The sequence below is a fragment of the Cynoglossus semilaevis genome, chromosome 14 (genome assembly GCF_000523025.1).
Source record: "Cynoglossus semilaevis isolate Cse_v1.0 chromosome 14, Cse_v1.0, whole genome shotgun sequence".
NCBI classification, from domain to species: Eukaryota; Metazoa; Chordata; class Actinopteri; order Pleuronectiformes; family Cynoglossidae; genus Cynoglossus; species Cynoglossus semilaevis.
Genome location: NC_024320.1, coordinates 19,760,453 through 19,779,740, shown reverse-complemented (window position 1 = coordinate 19,779,740; position 19,288 = coordinate 19,760,453). Strand labels below are relative to the sequence as shown.

General features: G+C 38.3%; 1 protein-coding gene across 5 annotated transcripts in view; it reads left to right on the top strand.

Annotated features, from left to right (window-relative positions):
* Positions 1-19,288, top strand: part of mast4 (microtubule associated serine/threonine kinase family member 4) — a 69,208-nt gene that overhangs the window by 31,257 nt on the left and 18,663 nt on the right. For 4 of the 5 annotated variants that reach the window (XM_008325733.3, XM_008325732.3, XM_008325734.3 and 1 more), the window contains 2 exons: positions 1,348-1,379; positions 17,616-17,704. In XM_008325733.3, coding sequence (XP_008323955.1) covers positions 1,348-1,379; positions 17,616-17,704 — 121 coding nt within the window. Of the gene's footprint in view, positions 1-1,347; positions 1,380-7,100; positions 7,466-9,080; positions 9,162-17,615; positions 17,705-19,288 lie in introns of those variants that run through there. The other variant, XM_017038632.2, reaches the window with a different exon arrangement.

The window sequence follows — 19,288 nt, the reverse complement described above, 5'->3', positions numbered from 1 at the left end:
AAAGGATCTATGGATCTGTGCTCCGTGTGTTTTATTCCTGTCCCAGTGGCTTATTGTTTGACTTCCATGTTTTCCCAAATGGGACTGGGACATCAATGTGACCTCTCCACCGACTGTTGCCTGATGCCTTAACTTGTAATTCTTCTGTAGCATCTGTCATAAACGTATTGACTGTACCATGTACAGTACTTAATTAGTGTGACGGTGTTGCTCAGTTTTAGGTGTCCCTGGAGGTATGTCTAAAGATCACAAGCCAAAGGACTGTTAAGTTCTGAAACGGTTTACATCCTTGGGCTGTACTTTATTTCCAGGTGTTTTATGCCTTTTTATTTAAGAGGTAATTGGGTTTATAGAGTGCTGTCCTTCCATGGTCCTTAAAAGTCAGATGCAATCTTTAAACCCTATTCCTCTAGTCTGTCCGTGGACATAACAGTTTCACACCTGCGGAGTGTTTTCTGCCCGATAACAGTTTCACACCTGCGGAGTGTTTCCTGCGGTGTGTTATGGCAGCTGTTTGCGGTTGTTAACCTGCTGAAGCATCAGTATCCACGCTCGTTGGGTTTCTTTCACCAGACTGGCTTCTTGTTTGCTGATCTTAACCGTTTTGATCATCGCTGTTTGTTTTGTATAGTATAAAGTAAAGTTGCTATGGAATGCTGGGTTATGGGAAAAAAATCATGATTATTTTCATTTATGTATAAATTGTGATTAGTCACAGTTATTAATTGGCTCTGGAAACACATTGTATTAATGAATAATATTCAAATATTGCAAAAAGAAAAGTCAACACAAGTAAATAAAAATAAGCTTTGTAGTGTACTTTTTAAAAATAAATTAATTACTTAATTGAAAATAAGTTACAATGTATATAAATAAATTTAAAAATGTATATTTTACATTCCAAAAAAAAAAAAAATTTAAAAAGGAATAATTTGTCCTTTCCATAATGACCCATCCATCCATCCATCCATCCATCCATTTTCATCCGCTTATCCATTGACTGTTATGACCAAAGGTGGAAATTTGAAACCGCCATGCTGCAGTGATGGAGTCTGGTACACGACTGATGTAGCACTAGTCACTGTTGCCTTATACCAAGGTCTCCAAAGTTTTCGAACTATTAAAAACTAGAAGAAAAATGTAAAGTCCCCTGTAAACTGATTGGCTCCTCATTGTTGTTGTGTTAATTCAGATGTTTTACATCTAAATATGGAAATGACGTTTTTCAACACTCAATGTTTATTAACCTCTGAAATAAGTTTGTGTATAGTTTTGCATATAAATGTTGCCTACTTAAGAAAGTAACACATTTTTGTGCTTAACTCTTTTTCTCTTTTTCTCCTGCAGAAAGAGCTGAGTCTTCCAAGAAGAGGCAGTCTGTGAGTACCTGTTATTACATTTCTTTTTAACTTGGCTTTTATCTTTAGGCGTCCATGTTGCATGTTTATGAGGTCAGACATGCAACTAGAAATAAAGTAAGTCCGAACGACTTTACATATAATAATACATAGTCAGCAGGTTATAATACTTAAACAAAAGTGGAAGTAGACTTTTCATATTACAGAGTTTAAGTTTAAAAAGGCCATAGAGTGACTGGGCTTCCTAAATCTAATTTAGTTTGATTAAATTTAAAGATTTGCGAATGTTCTCGGTGTTTAATCTACTCAGTCCTCTACTGCAGCATGAACACTTTGGGGAGTTGGTTTCAAAAATAGCAACAAAACCTGTCCTGACGGCACGTACCTGACTTGGAAAAGTTCTTGTTGTTCTTCAGAGTTTCACATTTTGTGCAGTTGCTTCTGTCACATTTAATTAATCGGTGTACTCTTTGTTTAGTTGGTGACAAGAGACAACTGCAGTGAATCATCTTACCAATTGTTACTCGGTAAAAGATGTTAGTAATTCCTTTCTGTCAATCATAGGTTATTTATTTTCTGGTACGTGGAATATTGATTTTTCTAACTTGGTGTGGAGCATATTAAAAAAAGAACATATTAAAGATAAATTTGACCTGTTCTGACAGAAATTGTGTCTCTAATCTGGTGTTGGAGCCTGCGTCCTAAATACCTATCTTCCTGTCTGAATGAATATTCTGTTTTTATATTACTGAGGAAAGATGTCTTGGATTTCTGTTGCCCACCTGTCATCAGTCGGATGATCTGCCTTAAATTTGCTTCAGTGTTGTTCCCTTTTCTTTCTAATTATCCGTTGTCCTTCGTTCTATGTAGAAAAACCACAAACATCTGCGTTGGTCACCAAGGGGCTACTAACCATCCAATTAAGTTATTTATTATATTTTGTTAAATCTTTGTTCACGGTACATTTTTCTAAAAAACATGTTCAAAGCATTTCTTTGTTTACCTGCAGGTGCTTCACAGCTGTCAGTTTTGGGAAAAAACATTTTTTTATCCACACATAATCTAGTAATTTTTTCATGCTTATTGACCTCATGATTAAATAAATATATATACAATTTTTGAATCAAATGCATACATTAAATCCATGCATTGTATTTCCATTTTTTAGGTTTTGAAGTGATGCTTTCCCAGTGAGACATTACAGACTTTCTGTCTCTGAATTTGGTTTAGTTCATCTCACAGAAAAACCTTTATCCCTAATACACTGTTGCCCTCACTGCCCCCTTTGGTAAAAAAGAAAAAAAAGAGGGCGCCCACAGACCCAGAGGTAAGTCATTAGTGGCAGTGGGCTGCTCTCAGATCACCATCTGCATCAGGTTTATTTAGAGAGCCGGAGCCTCATCTGACCTTGGTAACCATAGCAATGATGTTTGGTTATGACAAAGTTGATAGGAGGGCTTCAAATTCATCACGGCCGCAGTTCATTTAAATACTTCTCACCGTCTCCAAGGGAGTCAGTGACCATCAGAATAACACATCCCACATCTTTGGGGAAAATAATCAAATGTTGTGGTTCGCCTTGTCAAATTGTCAATTTCCATCACTGCACAGTCTGGATTTTATTGTGTTAGACTGAAAAGGCCACGGGTCGTTCATTAGTAGGATTTATGTTTAACAGCTCTGTGAGTGATGAATGGCATCTTTCTGACAGTATGGTGTGCACTGGAACAATGGCTGAGGCCTGTTAATAGCCTGTCCTCAGTCGTCAACAGTCTTTTGTGGGGTCCTGTTTATATGAAAAAAGAAAAGGAAAACTTGGGGTCCTGTTTATATGAAAAAAGAAAAAGAAAAGGAAAACTTTTTTTTACTACTGTTTGTTGCTTAATACACAGACACTGAATATGTTGACCAAATGAAAGCAATCGTTTCAACTTTCAACCATCTACACAAAAATGAAGCTTGTTGCAGTTCCAGCAATGGGATATACTGTAAGGAGGCTGCTGCAGACTTTAGGTGTTCCTCTTCTGACACGGCCTTTTTTTTTATGGAGATACTCAAACGGCAGATGCTGTCAAGATACTTCATGAATTCCATGATGAATTGCCACTGACAAGGTTATTGTCGAGATATTTTTGAGTGGTTATTTTATTGCTGTTCTTTTTATGGACACAGTTTATCATGTATTACTAGTTCTGATACGCACACACACACACACACACACACACACACACACACACAGTACTCTGCACAGATCTTTGATCCACGGACTTTTTTATGTTTCACCCAAAATTTTGGACAAAAGGCAACTCAGGTAAAATGCCACAGACTTTAATAACAAAGTCAGAGGGCAGCTGAACCAAATGTTCAGTTTGACCTCCAGTGTGTTGGATTGTTGGATCTTCTTGTCATGCTTTTGTCCAGCAGATTTGATGAAATAAGGGTTCATGCTCTGGCTAGTGGATCATTTCCAATGTTCCTTTTTTTTTTTTTTTTAGTTTAGTTTTATATCATGTCCAGACTTCTTTCTATTTTCTCCTGCCCACATATCAGCTCTGTACTGAAAAGCTTGTCCCTGGTTGAACTGTATGAGTGACATGACATCCAGGTTGCCATGGTTTTTAAAGCACTGACTGAAATGCAGTCCCAGAAAATAACACTTCTTTATAGTGTACTGAAAATTCCACCTCGTTATGACACACTAATTGTGATTTCAGCCAAAAACATAATGAACATGGATTTCAAAAGAGCTTTGTCCTTTGATATTTAATCCAGTTATTTTGTAATTCATTAACAGCAGGTCCTTGAGTTCAGAATACCATCTAAATGCCCAGTGTGTGTTTATAGAGGCTTCAACTTCAGGTCAGATGCCAGGCTTACATCAGACAAGCCTCACAAGAACAAGGCAGTAAATAAGTCTACGGCTGATGAGCTGACTGACACAATGGTCAAATGGATTTAGGGAGTCTGTCCACTGAATAATGTTGTTGAGGACAACAGCTTCACCAAAGTTTTGAAGGCAATCCCTTGCTGCATTGTTAAACTTCAACATCAAGACTCATATGTATGACTGATGTCCACCAACTCTATCAAGCAAAATGTTGAGTTAAACTTTTGTGCCATACCATAATACAGGAAAAAAGTTAATTTAAAAAAAACCATTGTATTCAGGAATATGGATTTATCTAGTTTCGTTACTAATTGTGATCAATGCACAAACTTAATCAGACTAAAAAATGTAATCATTTGCGAGCCTCATTTAACCCAAACCTATACTTTTACAAGTGAATTTTTGGCCTTACCATTTCTTTTAAATTAACAATGTTTTCAGAAGGCAATTTAAAGAAAATATAAGACAACCCACCAGAGGGAAGAGTAGTAAATAAGTAAATATGCAAATGATTAAGTGTGGAGAACATTTCTTGAAGTGTATTAGGAGTCAATCAATATCTATTTTTGGTAAGACATAATAAAAACTCTTCTTCACAGTCTACCTTCAGTGTCAGTGCAGGTGAAATGAACACATTTGTTCCTTGTCTGAACGTGTTATTCGTTATTTAATGACCTCGATTTGTATAATATCTGATTTGTATACATACGGTTTGTTTACAGTATGTAAAAATGACATGAATAATGTATTGTTAAATCAAACAAACACATAACAGTGTCTTACTTTCCTAGGTGGCACATTTTCCTTCAGCAAAAACCGACTCGGCTGAGTGTCAGTGTTGTCCTCACTGTCACCTCTTTGGGAGATTTTATAAAACTTTCAAACAGCCATCATTTTACATTGTATAACAACTAATGTTATACAATGTTGAAGTGTTACCTAGACTTTAAACCCAAATAACTTGACAGAATTGTATTACTACATTTTAATTTTCCTTGTTCTGTTTTGGTTGCTGTACTTTTTCTGTCTTCTCTTCATGAATCCTATTACAGTACAGGGCATGGTAACACACCTTACTGTGTTTCAGCTTGTTGCACTGCCCCCAAGTGGCTTAAACTGCCTGGTGTTGTGCTGCACCAAGACATTGTGTTTAAATGACTCAATCATTTCATTTCATATTTGAAAGCCACAAATATCTTAGTTTCATTGAAATGTCTTTTTGGAAGTGTAATAAAAACAAAAATTACTACCACCAAGCTCTCACAAGAAATACACAATCAGCTGGTGTTGTCATTTAGCAACATGATGGTGAAAAATCTGGGCCAAAAAATGTCCATGAATACTTTTAGTTGGTCACAAAAAAGACTTGATTCTAAACTATCCAAATATTTTCTTTCTCATTCTTTTCTGTGAAACGGACAAACTGCTATGGTGCAATATTGGAGAACACCTGCATGCATTACATGCAGGTCAGAGTTTTTTTTAGACATTGACTTCCATTTGCAGGGACAAGTGCTGTTGTGTTAATATTAAGGTAATGTAGGACATTTTTTATGATGTTCACCTCTGCTCTATTCATTTTTCCATTATACTATAATATATGTTTTAGAATGCAGGGATGGCCTTACTCCAAGTACCTTCTGTATTTTTACTTGGGACACTCTGTAGGTGAAGCACCTTTTAATAGTTTATAATTTATGTCACCTGGAAACTTTGTAAAAATATAGTTTTGTGTGAAAATGCTTTAGAAAAAGGTCTTTGACCCCTGGTTTGCACCAGGGGTGAACAACTCTCCTCGTCAACGGACTCAGGTCTTTGACCCCTGGTTTGCACCAGGTGTGAACAACTCTCCAGACTTCATGTCTGTCTTTACAACGGACTCTTTTGTGATTCAGTTTTTGTTTCCATCTTTCATCGGTTGGCTTAAAGAGTCCACCAGTTAACTGGGTGAAGACGTGAGGCAGCTGTGCTGTGGTGCTTTGATTTCAACTGGCCCCGGAATATCATCAAACAACAGTTGGATTTTAAGGGTGAAGTAAAAAATGTGTTTGTTGCCTTTACAGTGCCTCCCTCTCTCCCTGCTCCCCTCATGCGGGACCCCTTTAATTCATATTTTTAGCGGCAGCTGCCTTTGTTTTTGTTGCATTATTGCCACCCACTGTCATTTGCGGTGACACACCACCATTCTTATTTAGTGGGCAATAATACTGACTTAAGGGAGTACTTCCTTATGCATTTGTTTTGTTGTTTATCTCATTCTGTGATGGAAAAACAAAGAATGACTCCTTTTATTTGGTTTGTCAAAGGACGTTTTCTGTTAGTGAGCCACAGGCTATTTTTGTTCTTTTATATTACAAAACTTTAAAAACAGAGCACTGGGTAAATATGATCGTGACAGGTTGTCATTTTATAAAAATGAACACGTAATTATTTGCCGTAGAATGGTCTGCATCGTTGTCAGTTGTTTCGAGTTCCAGCAATAAAATCCCTTTATTGCCATGAGACTCACACCAGACACCCCCGCAGGACTCTTACCTCGTGTTTGTTTATGTTCAAAATGTGTCATGACATTAACCGGTGTATTTATACTTATACTAGGATGGATTCAGTTACTCATCAGGCAATGACTGATGTGCTCTGGCAGATTGTGGTGCATTAGGTGTTTCCTCCTGAAGATGACATCATTGCTAGCAGTGGTGACATCGCACTGTGTAATGTGTCGGCCCAGTGTCAAGGTGACTGCAGGAAGAGGAGCAGACACACTGTACATTTAATTCATTGGATTCATTTCTGCTGTGTAGCAAGCCAGCAGGGGGAGGAGTCCTGGCGGTTGGAGGGGGGGGGGGGGGGGGGGGTGTTGAATGTAAATGCGTAGTGAAGGAGCAGGGGCGTGTACTAGGGGAGGGAAGAATGGGTTTTGTCCTGCCTCCGTGCCCTCTGCAGGCAGCTGAGGATCTCATTTGACAGCTTCAAGGTGGAACGTGGAAAGACCAAAACAAGAGCCTAGGCCCCCCTTTTTTGCCCCCTCCTTTTTGTGGGGGCAAATGAAACCGGTTCTTTTCCTTGCACTGTGGTGGCTGCGTATGGCTCTTTTGTCAGTCTGAGACGGGCGGCAGACAGCCAATGTGCATGCATATCATGACCACAACAGAGCAAACAAGCACAGTTCAACCATGAAAGCCCAGCGGGAGAGACTGAGAATACCGGGGCTGACTCTTGAGTGAGTATTTTCCTCCGTGTCCTTGTGAGGGGGAGATGGCTCCTCTGCAGTGTGCAGCTTCATCTGTCTCTGTGTCATATGTTGCTGTCTTTCACATTGGCTTTAGGCTCTGTTCAGTTTTAGCATTAGCATTAGCAGCAGCAGCATCTGCAGCAGGAAGTCTAACGTCAGATCTGTTACAGCTAGGCAATAGTCACTCTGTGTATGTGCGTGTGCGTGTGTTTGTCAATGAAAATGCTCACGCATGTATCTTCATCCACAATGTGCTTTTATTTTTCTGGCGTGACACATGCAAGTGGTGCATGAGCAGGAAACAAACACACAGCACGCCTCGGATAGGTCTGTTGTCACTAAGGGGGAAAAAAAAAAAGAAATCAATGATTTACTAAAGACTCTAAGTTTACTTGGCAGATTTACCTCGCCTTTTTTATACTCGATGCTGATTTTTATTTGGGTCAACAAGGCATTTGTCATAGTTCCCTGCATGTAAAATACCAGAACACAAGAGATGATAGCTGCTAAAATTTTCATCTGCATTGTAATGGAAGGTAATATTAAAATCTACAGATGAACCTTAACCAAGAAATTAACATGACCCTTGTTATTTCACTGTGTAGCCAACCGTCATGCAGCATTTCCTGGAAATTTCTAACAGTTCATTTAAATTATTATATTCATAGTGCAGTACACGTAGTCAGAGAAAACAGATTTGTTTCTTTGTACTAACAGATCACATCACCTTTACTTGTCTGCAGCAAAAAAAAAATGAAATTAATCAGACGTTCAGTACATTCACTGCACAGTCAGTTTTTCGGTTTCTCTGTATTAAAAAAGAAGTGTTTACTCAGTAGGTACAAAGCAAAGTTAACTGTACGCTGTATGATTGTCAGTATAACAATTAGAAATTCTTGAGTCCCGCTGTATGATTGTCAGTATAACAATTATTCTTGAGTCTTAATTTAAATAACAGTAACTGCCAGCTAATGATCTGAGCATGGGATGAATCATCTGGATACAATGGTCAAACCTTGGCTTTTAGTTCTGGAGAACAATATTTTCTTACATCAGTTAGCTACATTAGCCTTAGAAATTAAAGCCACAGTTGTAAACAACAAATCTACTGGAAACTGGAATCCCAATAATTGAGTGTTATGGCATGAAAACTCGCACAGAATTATGCTGCAAATGCAAGTAATTTAAAGAAAGTGACATTTGTCAGTTTACCTTTTTATATTTACATTACAATTTGCAATATTGATTCTATAAATGAATCATTTGCTCAGTACGTGGCATCAAACAACAACAGACGTCCCTCATAGCTCAACTGATACTCAACAATGTCTTCTATTTTTCTCTTTCTAATGAAAACGGGCTTGTGTTGATACTCAAACACCACAATATTCTGTTTAGTTCAGTTGTCAAACAAGTGTTGCAGAACCAGACAAATGCCTTGAGGGAACGGCTTCTTATTTTGACTTAATCTACTCTTCTTGATGCTGCTGTTTTAATCGGAACATAGTTTTGTGGGGGTTAGGGTTGTGTGTGCGTTTGTGAGCGTGTCAGAAAAAGATAAAAGACAACTATTCACTACATTTAACCTCATTTACACTTACAGCCTCACCCCACGAAGCTTGAGCCCCACTCCCACTAGTCCTTGCAGCCCGTGCAGCCCGCTGCACGCTTTTCATTTCTGGAGGTAAGCAAGAGCTCTTCAACCATAGCTGTGTTGTTCTGATCAGGCATTACTGAATGTCTGAGTCAGTCCCCTGCTCATCTGTGAAGGCTGACAGTAGTTCATCCTGACCTCCCGCATTCATCTGCCGTAGAAATGCCACTTAGAGAGAAGGACACAGTTCTTATATAATGTTGATAGTTCCACCCCTTCCCCCATCTGCCCCTCTCTCTGATCTGGGCTTATGCATCTCTTTCATGTGCTAAGTAGGATTTGCAGTATTTGAAAAAAAAAAAACAGAGAGTCTCCATCAGTTTGATTTTTTTTTTATTCATTTAAATGAAGAAATTCACATTTAATTCACTGAGGATGGTTAACATAATTTTTTTTTTCATTGTTTTGTAGATTTTTTAATTGACTGTGGTCTTGCCTCTTACCAGTGTTAATATTGTTAACATGTCAAATCAATGGTAGTCATGAGAAGTGCACGCATCAGCATTACTCATTACACGTGTTTATCAGCATTATTTTCTTCAAGCTGCTGCTCAACATTTATGTGGATTTTACGGATCTTTATACCCACAATCCCTAGGCAGCTTGATAACAGAATGATTAAAAACCCGTAGTACAAACATGACATGTATGCCTTTCTGATAAGGATACATGGTCCAAGCTCTCTCTCTGTATGATCCAGATGCTAAAATGTGGCTGCTTCTCACACAGGCATTCATCCCGCTCATTCAAAACACTCAAAACATGTTTCTGTATCAATGAATAGCATGGAACGCCCACACATGTCACCTCTGATCTTGTTGTTCTGCTCAGCTTCTGCACAGAGGCAAGTGCAGCAGGCATTTCAGTGACTCAGCTCCATACGAGAATGTAGAGGCATTTTAACTAATGCTGTGTTAACCCTTGGGGTTTAATCGATCGGTCTCAACACACAGGTTAAGTCCAGTTCATATGCTCCACGCTGTCTGGTTTTTACATCTTTGATAACGCATTTTTACTACCACGTGATGGACATTTGCATAACATCCTAGCTGCTATAGCCCTCTCATGGTTGAAGATGTGCATGATGAAATTATTATTATCCCTTTTTGAGCCGCATGCAGTGTCTGCTACTGTGGGAGAGTTTTTCTACATAAATTTCTACTGGGAAAGTAGCAGAACCTCAAAAGAGCGTCAACTGTGAGCCAATGTGAAGTGTTGGGAAAAGCAAATGATAACATGTTCACATGATACATTTAACAAGAATGACATGTACAGACAGTATCACAGAGAGGAGTTTTACCACACTGTCAGTCAGTCAGGTTATAGTACAAAACTAAAAGTTTTTACACAAATTCTGATTTGGACCAGTCTTTACTGTAAAGAATTTTAATACTTTATCTTGGTATTTGTTTAATGGGAAAATCACTATGTCTTTACATTAAGTAAATGCCTACCACAGTGGAAGTATTATCAGTAAAACGTATGTAATGTATAATGTAAAAAAAGAAAAGAAAAGTAAACTTCCACCAAGTGGACATGAAATCTAACAGTGAAACCAACATCCCTCCTGTGTAGCACCTGCTCTCAAAGCAGCACATTTATACTGTATGCTCACCTGCTCACACCACAGGTAATAAATAATACAAATAAAAGTCCAGACAAGCTAATGCTATATGTGCTAGTTGTTAGGTCAACATTCATATTGTAACACATTCCCTATCCCTAGAGAATAAAGTGAATATTAGACGTGTTTTAAATAGAAATGAGAATCATGGACAGTGTGGAACATATTAGGACTAAACATACAAACCCAGTTACTTTGTTTCTGTAGTCAAACTCTTCAAACCTTAAGAGAAACGAAAGATGACAGTGTTTTTTGTGTCTCTCCCTCAGTCTCCTTATCTCCGTCACTAGTGTATGTTGAGAGGACATGCTTAGGAAAATTACCTTAATTCACCTAATAGGTTGATTGCTATAAACACAAAAAAGAGACCTGTAGAAGATCTTCGTGTCTTCGTGTCTTTCTTCAATTCCTGCAAATATTTTACCGTTGTTTTCAACTAAACACGTTCTTCCACCCTGAATAACTGTATTGTGAGAATATTAAAAGTAGAAGATCCTTGAGGCTCATTATATATACCTTTTGCGTCAGTTTTGTTTTCTGGGGCGCCATGGGAATTTCCTAATGTAAAAAATGTGGTGTGGCTCAAACGTTGGGAAACACTGCTCTAAATATATCCCTCATCTCTACAGAATTTAAAATGTGTCTTTGATTCAAACTTGGCTTCTAGTGTTTTGATTTTTAAATGTCTATTATTTGCTTAAAACATCTCTTACTGCTACAGTTTTGTCAAACTACGGACTTTACATAGAAAACAAATGTCCTTCCTTATTTGCATTCTAAAGCCAGCTGGAAATTAAGTACCTAGTTCAGAACTATTGCTTGGACAGATTTTCCTGGGAAAATTTGGCAGCATCATCTCATACATAAAGCAAATTACCCACTGTTCTACAAACAGGTCAGACTATTACTACCAAACTACAGACTGCTGTGTTTGCTTTGTGTATTATATCTGACAGTTATTGAGTTAGCAACAGCTGAAACTTTTATACAATAAATAACTTTTATTTCTAGGGCATAACACAGAACTTCATAATTGATACATCAATACATTTATCTACATTTCAATGTTTTATACCTTTAACTCTTAAGCACATATTTAAGTGAATACATCATTTTACATTTAATATTTTGAACATATCATCCTTATCTACGATGGGTCATGGAATGAACAATGAAACACATTTCTCCATGTGTTTCCAGTGACCTCACTCTGTGCAAGTTTGACTTTGAACCGACGACAGTTTTTTTTAATGTGGAACACAGAAACGGAGCAGAGCCATATTTAGAGTGAAGCCTGTCACCCCGGCCTATAGGGAGACAGACTGAGACACTGTAACAGGAAACTCACAGGGAAATGTGGCAGTATGATTTCTGATAACACAGGGTTGTAGGTGTGCTACTAGTAATTTTAACGACATATGTCTAAGTGATAGAACAAGACTTTCTTAATAAATTAATGGGAGAGTGTGACGTCACCACAAAAACGCTGTAGGTTGAGGACGTTGTAAACCGAGTACCCCTGAATATAGGCTTCTATATTTTATAATTTTCAGACCTGTGCAGAGGTTGACTTTGTGGCAGATCGTCTGAGCAAATATCTACTGGCGTTTTGTGAATTTAACATGTACTTCATCATCAATCCATCACACGGCAGTGTGACTCATGAGTGGATATAAGAGTTTGTCGTCTTATCACAGCTGGTGGTGTTGGGCTGTTGTAGCCTCTGGCCTTTGCTGTGTGCTGTAGAGAACAGTCTTTGATTATTAGTTATCAATGCTTGAAACAAAGGTTAAGTTGTGTCTGGGTTTTGTATACTGGCTCGTCTGGTTTGAATATTGTAATGCTGACACTTGGTGAACTGTACTGTATGTGTCTGTGTACTTGGCTCTCCATGGGCAACTGTCAGAAGCGGGCAACTGAAATCACACATTTATGCAGTGGCTCCTAATGAAATTCATCACCAGACTGACAAAAGGCAGTGTCTTGTGTAGTGTGTGTTGGTACAGCCTGGCTTGTCCTGTTGGTGAGTGACTATCATAGTCAGACTGTCTTTGAACCAGTATTGTTTAAAACGTTTGATTCGCTTAAATGGAGAAATGACCAGAGTGTCATGTTTCTCAGTCAGTGTTTGTGTTTGGCTTATAATCTGCTAATGGTTGATAGAAACGTGCTTCAAGGATCAAAGGTGATGAAGTTAAGGTGAGGCTCCTGTACGGTTCATGTACGTAGGAAAGAGCAGAGGGACAACTGTAGCAGGGGGCAAAGAACATCTCCATTTCTGATTGGTCCTCGTTAATAACGTCTGACCCTCCAGACTATTGGGGTGTGCCAGTTTATAGAAACAGTGAAAGCACAGCAGCATCCACTGATAATGCGGTACTCCTACGTTGAACAAACACCCCCCTGCACAGGCTGTGAAGTGGTAGCTGTCTGTTACATGATACGGAGCATGTTGAGTGAAGGCAGCAGGAAGAAAGTTTGGGATACAGAGCAGAGTCGCAGTGAGACTGGAACACAAAGAGTCAGGTGGTATTAGGTGTCATTTCCGTACGACAGTAGCGACTATCAACACCTGACCTGGATCACACGAGGTGTGCCTTTCAGAATCCTTCTTGGATTACTTTAAATGTGAGGACACAGGAGGAGGACGTGCCCTCGCTGCCAGAGTGTTCATGCCGCAGCTTTCTGCAGATGTGCCTGTGCAGAGGACGTGTGGACCGAAGGACTGTTTTTGCAGAGTTACCTGTCAGGACTGCACTGGGAGTCACGTAGTTCTGAACACCGATAGCTCTCATTCCTCCTCACCTTGCCTTCAAAAGCCCCTCCTCTGTTCCCCACATTGGCATGATCTGCACACAATGTCCGACTCCAGTCTGTGGACAGTACTGTCCAACTTTACCCTGCCTCAGTTCTTCAGTGGAGCTCGGTTGCGTCGCTCAAAAAGGTAACATCTTTAGACCAACCTATGGCGCTTGCCTATACAAAAATGATTTTTAAAGATTTTAGATGTCAGTAAATGACCAGAGTACTGTGTGTTTGTTTTTTATTGGAGGTGAACTGAGATGCTTTATGAAGCCAGTGTCAATATAAAGCTGGGAGTTTCCTGTTCACCTATTGTGTAGTGTTTTCTTTGTTAAAGGCACTTGATTGTTTGTTGTTAAGGCAGTCGTATTTCCTTTTCAGAGTATGTTGTCACCTCTTATAGTTAACACATGGAAATAAAGTAGAAGGAACTTCAGTGTGTTGATAAATATAACCAAGAAATGAACAAATATGTTTGATATTGATATTATGCTCAGACACAGTTGCTTGTTGCTTTCTTTCATCCATGGTCAATGCAGAGATTCTGGTGCAAAGCTGTGCCACTTAAATCCAGGTGTTGTGTATTATTTTTGCCTCTGACCTGATTTATAAATATGGATGATCAGTGTTGATCAGTGGGCTGCCAAAGAAATACAATTTTCATTCAGATTTATGGGGTAGCTGTGGATTGATCAGCATTCATTTATATGACATATATTAATTTTTCTTTTTGTATATAACTAGAACAAAGACAAATAACCGCAGGGGGATGTTTTTGTTTTGTGACTAATCCTATTAAGTGTATAATTAATATGGAAAAGTTTTTTTTTTTTTTTTTTTAAAAAGGATCCAGAGTAGACTTATCACAATCCTGATCAAAAAATGTTCCTTCACTCATGTCATTGGGGTCATGACATTGGCTTGTAGATCCATTAGGGTTGATTTCCTTAACGGTATTAATCAGTTTACAGTTCCTCACAATCCATTTGACTTTTTGTTCAGTCAGCTTTGTCATCTGGTCTGCACAAGCCATCTAATCTGAAGCTGACGTGCATTGTAATGGTATTTGAACCTTGAGGTGCTTGGGTGAAATGACCTTACCTCCAACTACTTGTATATCAACTTTTCGTTTCTTTGTTTTTTTTAATACTCAAATTCTTGGAGTATTATCATAAAAAAGAATCTGAAAGATGTGTCTTAGTGTCACATATACACCATCAGAACACTTCAATTTAAGTGAAATGTGTTTTAGATCTTTTGTCACAGAAAAAATTTAAAGTTAACTACTAAACTATCTGCATAGCTAGAGGATAAGCTGAGGTGTAGAAGGTGATGTTGGTCTGCAGATGAGCATTCTGCAGTGGCTAAAAACTGCTTTTTACCCAGGTGGCAAGGTTTACATACTATTATTAGAGCCCTGTGTGTCATTTTATGACTTTGAAATTTGGTTTTACAGCAGGAAACATCAGATTATGTTGCTTTGATCTTTTTGTCAGCTCACCTGACAGAACTGAAACTTAAATGCTTTCTAAAAGTGGCTTTTTGTTGACATAGGTCAAGATTAGACTTTTCAGAATACTGATCAAAAGTATTACAAATCAAAGGGTGTTATTTTTGTCTCCTTGCTTATCCAAAAATATGTAACCACACCGATATCTGAAAGTCTCACTCTGACAGATCACTTTGTGAGAAAGAGTTGAAATAATGTAGGTCGTTATAAAGTTTGAGAAAATGTGACAAAGGTTGTGAAGTTTCGATGTGCACTTCTGAAATGGTTTTTATAATCTTTTGCAAGTGAGACTGTAAAACCTCTTATGGATCCGCTCCAGGACTCTTAAACATCTGCAGTATGACATGCAACACTGGCCTACTTTCTCCTTATCTTTTTAGCCCAGAGCTTATTTCGCCACCATTTACAGCCCAACTATATCAACATGATATCACTCAGCCTTTTTGACATTAAGATGCATCTGAACACCATTCTTGACAAAGCCATTATGAGCTGCAGCAGTTTCTTGTTATATTATCCACAGGCTGGTTTGTTGGTTTGTTGTCCACTTGAGTGGACATCTCTGAAATGGTGGTGACCAGACGATTGATTTGGCATCAGTGGTGGTATTCTCATGGCCTAATCCACAGTGGGTGGATATGAATAGATGTTAAACTTGATACTGTGCACCAAATATATCCACACTTTTATTTTGTGCTAACCGATTCATGAAAGGTGATTGCACTAGAGGTCAGAAATTTCAACCAAATATGGATTTCCTGCTGGTTTATTGGATTGTCTTACATTTAGATGTGAAGGTAGAAGGTAGGTGTTGGCCAATAAATCTTTAAGTTGGTGTTTAAGATATACTGTAAATATGCTTAACAATGAAATGATTGATAACAGAAGTCATGATAACAGTGTCATGCTGAATAATCTGTTTGCTGGTCTCACAGATCATACTTTGTTTATATTTTACATCGATGCAAATCATTGATAGCACGGTTCACTAGGCTTAAAATGCAAAGTCAGAACTTTGCATTTCTTTATTTTTTCTCAAAACAAACTAAGAACATCCCAAAAAAAGTTGTTTTTTTTCCCCTCTTTTTTCTCTAATTTTCACCCTAAATGTACAGTATGTAGAATTTTTGGGTTAGCTTTGGCAACAAGAATTTAGCTCCATCTTTACTGGAAGGATGCTGTAAACAAAATTATAATAATTGTTAATATGTTATAATATGCCAAGGCAATAATTTAGTATAAGAGACTAGTTGATTTTTCCACAACATGTTGAAAATGTACCTGATAACAAATATGTGTCAGCCACTAGTTGATCCCACCATGATGCACCTGGGTTATCTCACCTCACACAGTACAGTGCTGCATACTGCGTTTCTCCATTTTGGTCCTGGTTAGAAACCTAAACATAACATTGAAAATGTTACATTGGGATTCATTTTTAATGCAAAATCCAAACTAGTTCTTCTTTCCAAGTCATCTCTGATTTGCTATGATGTTGACCAGATTAGACCACATGTGATTTTGATCAGTTCTATCTGAGGTTGTGTTTGAGGTGCTGTAATTCAATTCTTCAATTGGATTTCTCATTGGTAAAGCAGCAATACATCTGTGTTGATAAAACATCACAATGCCAAACCATAATGGGTATGGTGTATATAATGTATACCACAACCAAACACCCCAAAATAATTGTGTTTAATGGTGTTTTTTGGGTTTTTCTTTACCTTATGTTTTACTGAGCTTTTGCAACGTGACTGAAACTTTGGAGGCTCTGCAGTATCACCTGTACAAGCTGCTCTGCAGCAGAAGCACTAGCAGCAATGACAAAGAGATGAAGGCCACCTGCTAACACAGTTCTGCATCACTGCAGAAGCCACAGTGCATCCTATCATTCTTTATATTCAGAGGTGTAACAAGCAGGGAGGAGAGATGGAACAGTGGTGCTCTCTCTCCCCCTTCTGCTTTGTTGTCTCTGACTAGGAGGTCATTGTAGGACTGCATCTTGATGCGTATAAATATATATATTCAGCTAAAAGCAAAAAGCTATGCAGTAAGTGTCCTTTTATCTTAATTTGTAGGACCTTGAAAATAAAATTAAAAAAATCTAAGAATAAAAGTGGGGTCAGAAGTTGTTCTGTTCTCTGATGAGGTTTAATAAAAGACTGACCTTGAAGTAGACTCACCTTGGCCAAGCAGTTTAGAGGTTTCAAGATTTGATCCGATGTAAAAGAACACAAAATTAAAAACATTTCAGAACCCATTCTTTATATTAGTTTTAAACATTAAACTAATCTGTAATCAGGAGAAAAACAAAGTTATTGTTGTGATTTCAAATTGACTTACTTAAATGTTGTGCAATATACAGCAGAGTTAAATTTGTAGCTCTTTTGTCACTTTCTTCTTTGAGCTTCGATTCATGATGGTGGTACACTGACTTGTGACATTTTGGACTAATTTCTTCCTGCTGTGTCCTTCACTAAGTCCTGCTAATGTGTTTGTATGAAACTGTCTGTTGTCCTGCCTCACATTTACATCTGTGGTTTTACAGCTGCAGAACAAGCAACAGAAAAAGCCTGATAGGAAGCGGTCAGTCCACAGGTTTGCCACGGCCTCACTCCCCACTGTCATCTCTGACAGGTATGTATATTGGTTGTGTTTCATTATCCATGTAATTTACATTCCTCAACACTGTTACTTTAATATACTAAAAAGTTAGCAGTCCAAAAAAAGTGACAATATAATAAAAAATAATGATGGTAATTATAAATGCCTAATGGTAAATGATGCTTTCCCTTGTACTTGTACATAACCAATTAGCATAATATACAATTAATTGGACAGAAGAATAAGTCAAATGAAAAAAATAAGTAAAATTTGATCTTGTTTTTATTGTCCTTTAGTTGTGGGGTCGTTCCTTTACACTTGAACTGTACACGTGAGCCAGAAGGCAGTGATTGTGTTTGGGGAGGAAGTGCTGGCCTGCAGGGAGGAAATGCACCAGGGCAGAGGGAGAGTGGGTGGGTGAGGGTCTGGGGAGCGGGGGGGGGGTCCTTATTTGCCACAGGGCGTTTTATTTCCTGGCTGTGGTCAGCTAAAACAGAGCTGCAGATTAAAGGTTATGGTCTGGACTCCACTACAACTTAAAGATGGACTTAGAGCCAGAACGGCTCAGATCCATTTCCAATGAATGTGTTCCACTCTGGGACTACTTGACTTTGTGGCTCAAACGTAACATTGGTTCAAAAGGTAAGAAAAAACACCTTTGAGCTTTTGTCGTTTTTTTTCCTACTGGCTACTTCTGAGTTTCATATACTTTAAGTGGAGTTATATATATGTATGTGTATATTTATATACTGTATATCTCAATCATATTTCATACATAACTGCTTCTCCTTGCTGTTATGATGATTGTTTATATGAGTCAGAACAGAAGAGATGCTCTCTGCTCAAATGCTGTGTAACGCCCATTGACGAAGGTTATCATGAGCAATAGACTGTCGTCAAGATGACAGTTCAATTTAATGGCAGACATTCATCTCTAACAAGATACAGTGTCTGATTTAATGTTCCTCAGTGGAACATTAAACTAATTAAACCTAATTAATATTGGACCGCAGGTTTGTTTTTACAACTGTCAGTGTGGACACAAAGACTAACAGTGGCTTTCCGAGGGTCCCTATAGGAAGAATATTCAGTGGTCCGTGACTCTATTTTCAGCAAGGTGTAATAGAACGTGCAGGCAATGGTAAAGTAGGTAAAGAGGACGAGGAGCACTGCATGATGATAGAGTGCAGCTGTAGCTGAAAGGAATCTGCTTCAGTTGATTACAGTTATCTTGAGATTACTTAAGTGGGATTAACAACATCAGGTGGAGATGTTTACTATTCTTTACCTCAACAATGTTGTGTTACAGCGGCTTGTGCTCTTGCCTTATAGCAAAGGATATGCTGTTTGGTCCTAGGTGCTAACTGATGGTGTTGCTGTATGGAGTTTGTGTGTTCCCCTCGTGCAGAGTTACATAAGTGGTGCACTCTAAACTGACCATAGGTGTGAATGTGAGTGTGAATGATTGTTAGCCAAGACTTGCTCTCCTTCCTCTCATATTCAGTTCCAGATAGTGATGGGGATGTTTAGATTCCAGGTAATAAATTAAGCCCCACTTGGAGAAAGTGTTGAAATTCCTACAGTTGGGGTTGAAGTTTAGCACAATTGTCTCGGCTT